At 42.9% G+C, this 7,319-nt stretch overlaps 1 protein-coding gene across 1 annotated transcript; it reads right to left on the reverse strand.

Annotated features, from left to right (window-relative positions):
- Window positions 1-2,725: 2,725 nt before the first annotated feature.
- LOC135520329 (thioredoxin-interacting protein-like) lies at window positions 2,726-6,215 on the reverse strand. The gene is made up of 6 exons (XM_064945792.1): window positions 5,689-6,215; window positions 5,225-5,300; window positions 4,967-5,114; window positions 4,119-4,478; window positions 3,690-4,004; window positions 2,726-3,556 (listed from the first exon to the last, which is right to left on the reverse strand). The coding sequence occupies exons 1-6, from the start codon at window positions 5,942-5,944 to the stop codon at window positions 3,497-3,499; spliced, it is 1,215 nt and encodes a 404-aa protein (XP_064801864.1). The 5' UTR covers window positions 5,945-6,215; the 3' UTR covers window positions 2,726-3,496.
- Between the last annotated feature and the right edge of the window lie 1,104 nt (window positions 6,216-7,319).

The raw sequence follows: 7,319 nt of genomic DNA on the forward strand, positions 1-7,319 counted from the left end.
CCTTTCCTGTTTCAGCATGACAATGCCCCCGCGCACAAAGCCACGTCCATACAGAAATGGGTTGTCGAGATCGGTGTAGAAGAACTTGACTGGCCTGCACAGAGCCCTGACCTCAACTCCATCGAACACCTTTTGGATGAATTGGAATGCCGACTGTGAGCCAGGCCTAATCGCCCAACATCAGTGCTCGACCTCACTAATGCCCCTGTGGCTGAATGGATGTAAGTCACTGCAGTAATGTTCCCACATCTAGTGGAAAGCCTTCCCAGAAGAGTGGAGGCTGTTATAGCATTAAAGGAGGGACCAACTCCATATTAATGCCCATGATTTTGGAATGAGATGTTCTACAAGCAGGTGTCCATATACAGTGGGGCAAAAAAGTATTTAGTCAACCACCAATTGTGCAAGTTCTCCCACTTAAAAATATGAGAGAGGCCTGTAATTTTCATCATAGGAACAACTTCAACTATGACAGACAAAATGAGAAGAAAAAATTCCAGAAAATCACATTGTAGGATGTTTTATGAATTTATTTGCAAATTATGGTGGAAAATAAGTATTTGGTCAATAACAAAAGTTTATCTCAATACTTTGTTATATACCCTTTGTTGGCAATGACAGGTCAAACGTTTTCTGTAAGTCTTCACAAGATTTTCACACACTGTTGCTGGTATTTTGGCCCATTCCTCCATTCAGATCTCCTCTAGAGCAGTGATGTTTTGGGGCTGTTGCTGGGCAACACGGACTTTCAACTCCCTCCAAAGATTTTCTATGGGGGTGAGATCTGGAGACTGGCTAGGCCACTCAAGGACCTTGAAATGCTTCTTACGAAGCCACTCCTTCGTTGCCCGGGCGGTGTGTTTGGAATCATTGTCATGCTGAAAGACCCAGCCATGTTTCATCTTCAATGCCCTTGCTGATGGAAGGAGGTTTTCACTCAAAATCTCATGATACATGGCACCATTCATTCTTTCCTTTACACGGATCAGTCGTCCTGGTCCCTTTGCAGAAAAACAGCCCCAAAGCATGATGTTTCCACCCCCATGCTTCACAGTAGGTATGGTGTTCTTTGGATGCAACTCAGCATTCTTTGTCCTCCAAACACGACGAGTTGAGTTTTTACCAAAAAGTTATATTTTGGTTTCATCTGACCATATAACATTCTCCCAATCTTCTTCTGGATCATCCAAATGCTCTATTGCAAACTTCAGACGGGCCTGGACATGTACTGGCTTAAGCAGGGGGACACGTCTGGCACTGCAGGATTTGAGTCCCTGGCGGCGTAGTGTGTTACTGATGGTAGGCTTTGTTACTTTGGTCCCAGCTCTCTGCAGGTCATTCACTAGGTCCCTCAGTGTGGTTCTGGGATTTTTGCTCACCTTTCTTGTGATCATTTTGACCCCACGTGGTGAGATCTTGCGTGGAGCCCCAGATCGAGGGAGATTATCAGTGGTCTTGTATGTCTTCCATTTCCTAATAATTGCTCCCACAGTTGATTTCTTCAAACCAAGCTGCTTACCTATTGCAGGTTCAGTCTTCCCAGCCTGGTGCAGGTCTTAAAGAAGAAGTTACAGGTCTGTGAGAGCCAGAAATCTTGCTTGTTTGTAGGTGACCAAATACTTTGTTTCCACCATAATTTGCAAATAAATTCATAAAAAATCCTACAATGTAATTTTCTGGATTTATTTTTCTCATTTTGTCTGTTATAGTTGAAGTGTACCTATGATGAAAATTACAGGCCTCTCTCATCTTTTTAAGTGGGAGAACTTGCACAATTGGTGGCTGACTAAATACTTTTTTGCCTCACTGTACCTTGGTCATGGAGTGCACCTTTTCTTCCTTTATATTTTCTGGGGCATTTGAATAAGCCTAATTTATATTCTCTTGCCATTTGATATTTACAGAAACTGTGTGAACAACTTTATAGGGAATAAAAAGGGTTCTATCATTTGAACGTTTTTCTATGTAGTCAATAATAATAAAGCCATGTTTGTTTTCCATGTGAAAAACAGCAGTTTGAATTTATGACATTTCATTGGTATCAATGTCTGTAATTTGGTCACGAGTTACAGTTCATGGTCAGTGAACTACAACAATAACATCTCAACATTTCATTCTGCTGATGAACTGTGGTTCACCTAACCTACCATAAAAGATCATTCATGTTAGTATCATGTTAGTATCATCTGATTCCCTGTTGTCTGCTGTCAGCTCCATAATTATATAATTTTCCATGAGTTACTGTTTAGTAAGGATGAATAAGTGACTTAATTAGTAAAGTGTTGCTTTACGCTCCCTATTGCTTCAATGACAGTGTCAATATGCAGCCCCTCTGCTGAGAGGTCATTTATGAAGGGCCATTGGTAAAATGCAGTGACAGGGTGAGGGTGGTTAGTGTCCACCCTGACATTGGAAGGTTGGGGGTTTGAGTCTTACTAAAGATGCCAGAAATGTGACCTGATGCCTCCCTGCTTGGCACTCAGCATGAAGGAGATGGATTTGGCGTAAAGCCCTGTTAACAGACTAGCGTCCTCTCCAATATGTAGTTCTACATCAAGCTGCCTCGTGCTACAGAAACAAGAGATAGGCTCCTGCTGTTCAGGCTTGGACAAGGGTTACTTACTGTTCAAATGCATTGACAGCCTTGCTGGAGTAGAACCAGAACAGACAAATATTTGTCATTCCTTGAAAGGAAGCTAATATAATAAAAGCAAAGAGAGAGGGAAACACTTCAGAATGTAATATTTTTTCTTTGCATAGAAAACCAACCCATAGGTTCTCCTCATATAAAATACTTCTCGCATTTTCACATACCCAAATTCAATACATAACGTAGATCTCTCATTTAGTCGTTCCCATTCGACAAGATTGGTCGTTACCATGAAGTCACTCTCTTCTACCATAAACCACTGAGTTAAAATTCATGTAAAATGACCTAGTATAATCTGGAAGACAATTATGAATAAAAAAATATGTCATTTTTCATTATCTAATTACAGAGCCATTTATATTAATATAAAGTGGAATAGAATGTAACATTAAAACACTTTCTATCCCTTCATTACTTTTGCACACAGCATCGTATCTGTCTGACCTAAAATGATAGCTGTGCACACTCAATGTATGGATGTGAATTCTAACATTGTTTCATTCCTCTGAGAGAATATGGCAACTGTCAAAATGCTTGAACACACTGAAGTACAGAACTACCGTGGAATGGCAAGAGGGTTACAGACAGACATAGGAACAATCCGTTTCTGAAGACTGCAATGGCGATAGTGACCGTGGACACCAACATCTACAATCCATATTCATTCAGCCTGAATAATTTCACTTAAACTTGACTCTCAAGTCCACATCTCAGTTCTGTTTCTTGAAAGAATCTTCAGAGCTAGGGTCCCCCACTCTCTCTGCTTCACAACAGTGTGGCTCTTTAACCAGTCACCAGTCCGTTCCCTGACAATGTTTAGACTACAACGGGGATTCATTGCAACTCTTACTCGTGGTTCAGCAGACCTGAAGAACATGGCCCTTGCTGTTTGAGATCCTCGTCGACCTGAGAGAAAGTTGGAAAGAAAATAATTAAGACTACATTTGCAACGGTGCAAATTCAGTGCTATCTGCTTCACCTTTCACTAGTAACTGACTATATCTGTTAAATCTCCATCTTCTATTCTCCATCTCCTTACCTCGGAGTAGGCAGGGGGAGGAGGGTACCAAAGCTCGGGGGCGCGCATGAACAGTCCTTCCTCCTCATCTGCGTCATAGTCGACCAGCAGCGGTGTGAGGGGGGAGTCGATACGGCAGTCGCGGGAGATGTTGCTGTAGCTGGGGGGTTGTGACGGGAGGCGCAGTGACCCAAAGCTACTGGAGGGGGTGTTCAGGGACTCTGCCTGACTGCTCATGCTGTTGGTGCGGCTGCCAAAGCCATTGAAGGGGATGTTCCCAATGACCAGGGGCAACTCTAGGACCACCTTGTCACTGCCGGGAATGTGGACATAGATCTGATGGATAGATATATATAAGTCATTCCTAGGTCACAAGTCCTTTCAATCATTTTCAATGTCAGGTTTATGGTATTAAATCAAGCAACAAGTTGTCTCAGGTTTGTGACTCACCCTAAGGGCATAGTCCACGTGAATGATGTCGCACCCCAGGAGTGAGGGCTTGAGCCTGGGCACTCGGATGGTCTTGCCCTGCCAAATGTCACACATGCCCGAGATGATATGGTTGCCCCTCACGACTGACAGCTTCTGCCCTAGGACCTTGGTCCGGCCATTGGCCTGGTAGGTGTGCTTGACCATGATGGCTGCCTTGGGCACCACGATGCGTGAGCAGGTGTTTTCAAACTTGGCATTGATGCAGATGTCCTCGCCCTCGCAGAAGCCCTTGCGGTTGATCTTGGCACTGATGGACACATGTCCATCTGGGATGAACATGCAGGTGAGCTTCTTCTCCTTCTTCCCTGCAGCTGGAGCCTGGATGAGAAACAATGAGAAATATTAACATGAGTTAAACATAAATCACCAAGTATGTTGATTCCAAGTCAACCATCATGCCTAACACCAACAACCCAGACCTCAAAATCTCTCATGTATAGCTAGTTATGGCAAAGTTATACAATATGTAACCTTTATTTAACAAGGCAAGTCAGTTAAGAACAAATTCTTATTTACAATGACGGCCTAGGAACAGTGGGTCAACTGCCTTGTTCAGGGGCAGAATGACAGAGTTCTACCTGGTCAGTTCGGGGGATTCGATCTAGCAACATTTCAGTTACTGGCCCAACGCTCTAATCACTAGGCGACCTGCGCTCTAACCACTAGGCTACCTGCCGCCATGCATTAAGCCATGCATCATCATTACATGGCTCATTCAGGAGAACAAGGTGTATAATGTAATAACTATCAAGTGGCATGTATTCCTTGTGGTGATAATTATGATGATGTGATGAGCTGTTATGTACCAGGAGGTCAGGGGTGTTGACGTCCAAGGGCTCCTCCACCTCAAAGTGTTTCTCGCACTGCAAGGCAGGCTGAGAAGGTCTCTCCATCACTGCCCTGACATAATACTGGACACAGCCAAACTTCCCCTTGTAAGACGACACCAGTTGCCTGTGACAAAAGCAGGAGGAATATTTATTGTGGGATGCTGTCATTATTACATAATGCTATGCCTTTATAGGTAACAAACAACAAGGTTTTTACAGTCCTTGATTGCTTACCCAGCATGTGGCAGCTCGAAGCCAAACATGTACTCATATCTGTTCCCTGGTCTGAGAGTTACCAAGCCATTGGAATCTGAGGATGAGAGAAATACATTATGGTCCATTCATTAAACTATGAACAGGTTAATATATTTTAGGCTACTTGTGCAATCCACTGTAGACCACAGGGCACCCACCATTGGTCCATTTATAGTGCTAATGGGCCAATAAAAATCACCACTGGTGCATTTGATCATCCATAAACATAAACGTATGCAAATAAAACATATAGCGAGTCTATGAAGCAGAATTTCTCATGCTCCATCTTTGAGTACTGTACTCGCAGAATTCAGTAGCCAACTAGTGGCAGTGCATAAATCCTGAATGACACAGGGTGTAGCCTGCCGACTGCAGTGAATGTCTATATTCACATTCGATACAAAGACATTTACTCGTGTTTATATTTTAGTTCATAATATTACCTCTAGTCTGTTGGTCCAGATAAACGGTATCTTCGTATTTCAGATATTCAATGTCTTCACGGCATCTGTGCTTTCCTTTCGCGTACTCTACTTTTGCGCATCCAATTCCAAACACTCTCATAGAGGACACCTTGGTCACCTCGGACACCTCAACCACAATATTCCCGGCTACCTTGTCACCACTGGAGTAGAAAGCCTTAGTAGGATCATGGAAAACGATCTCAAATATTTTCAATTTCTTTGTAATGATGACCATTTTAATATTCGTTTAGTGTGCCAGTGAGTAAGAAAATATAAATGGAAAAAAGCCGACCACTATTATTAGCTAGTTAAGCCTATCGAATTCCACTGATGAACAAATGTCTAACGTCTTAATTGCTATCCAAATAACTATACTGTCACAATGTTAGCTACTTATTGTCATCAACCGTACAATTGGGAGCTGACTGTAAACAGCAAGTCTCCGCTTTGGTTTTATATGGATGCCAATAGACATCCCAAACCAGTCTCGCCCGCTGCATACTCACTACCCCGTTTCGGGACTGTGCATGCTGTCGGTGAATGCACAGTCTGAACTGCTGCATGTACAGCGCTCTCATTGGTAAAAAAAATATTGTTTGTGCCCCTCCTTGCCAATCAGCACACAGAAAGACCGCGTGGACACCTCATGGTAAAGTAACGAAGAAGAGTAGCTCTATCGCATGTATAGGCGTGGTTCAGGGGTTAGATCCATCTAGATCTTGCCCCCCAAAATGAGTCAACCAATCATTATACCCAACATACACGTGTTAACAGAAAATGTTCTCTCAATCTCTAATAATAAAATGTTGATTGAACGCAAGCATGAACAAGTTTGTTACTTCCAACAAACACCTTTCATTTGGGTAGGTAGCCAAATGTGTGTCTGGTGGTAGGCTATGCTTGCTGACTAACAACAACACTCAAAAGGTAGCCAATAGGGTAGAGAGTCGGGTTCAAATCCCAAATCTGACAGGAAGATCTGGTGTGATGTGAAAAGATGTTGCAGCATGGTCTCAGAGCATTTCGTATTGTAGCGACCCGCACAGACAGTTATGAGTTATGCTGTTTGTTTTTTTGTGTTGTACTTACCAGTACCCCGTATTCTGACATGCCAGTCAACCTGCTATCTGCCAGCCTGGAATGTTCCGGTGCGGGCATCCTTGTGGTTGGTGGAGCGGTGGGGGGGTTTGGAAGGGGGTGGAGCACCGCAAGTTTAAGACCATGCTTAGCCATTGTTTTCTCTCTTAAGTTTTGTCTTAAAACTTCTTCGGGATTGGTGTCAAGTCCACGGGATGGTTGAGCTAACGTAGGCTAATGCGATTAGCATGAGGTTGTAAGTAACAAGAACATTTCCCAGGGAATCGACATATCTGATACTGACAGAAAGCTTAAATTCTTGTTTATCTAACTGCACTTTCCAATTTACAGTAGCTATTACAGTGAAATAATACCATGCTATTGTTTGAGAAGAGTGCACAGTTTTGAACATGAAAAGTTATTAATAAACAAATTAGTCACATTTGGGCCGTTTTGGTACAACATTTTGAACGGAAATGCAATGGTTCATTGGATCAGTCTAAAACGTTGCACGTACACTGCTGCCATCTAGT

Source organism: Oncorhynchus masou, chromosome 29 (assembly GCF_036934945.1).
Source record: "Oncorhynchus masou masou isolate Uvic2021 chromosome 29, UVic_Omas_1.1, whole genome shotgun sequence".
Classification (NCBI taxonomy): domain Eukaryota; kingdom Metazoa; phylum Chordata; class Actinopteri; order Salmoniformes; family Salmonidae; genus Oncorhynchus; species Oncorhynchus masou.

Excerpts from the sequence above, each read along its gene's own strand:
- LOC135520329 (XM_064945792.1), bottom strand. The coding sequence starts at position 5,944 with ATGGTCATCATTACAAAGAAATTGAAAATATTTGAGATCGTTTTCCAT. Across the intron at positions 4,005-4,118 it reads ACGTGGACTATGCCCTTAGG|ATCTATGTCCACATTCCCGG; the intron begins GTGAGTCACAAA and ends TCTATCCATCAG. Across the intron at positions 3,557-3,689 it reads CTCCCCCTGCCTACTCCGAG|GTCGACGAGGATCTCAAACA; the intron begins GTAAGGAGATGG and ends ACTTTCTCTCAG.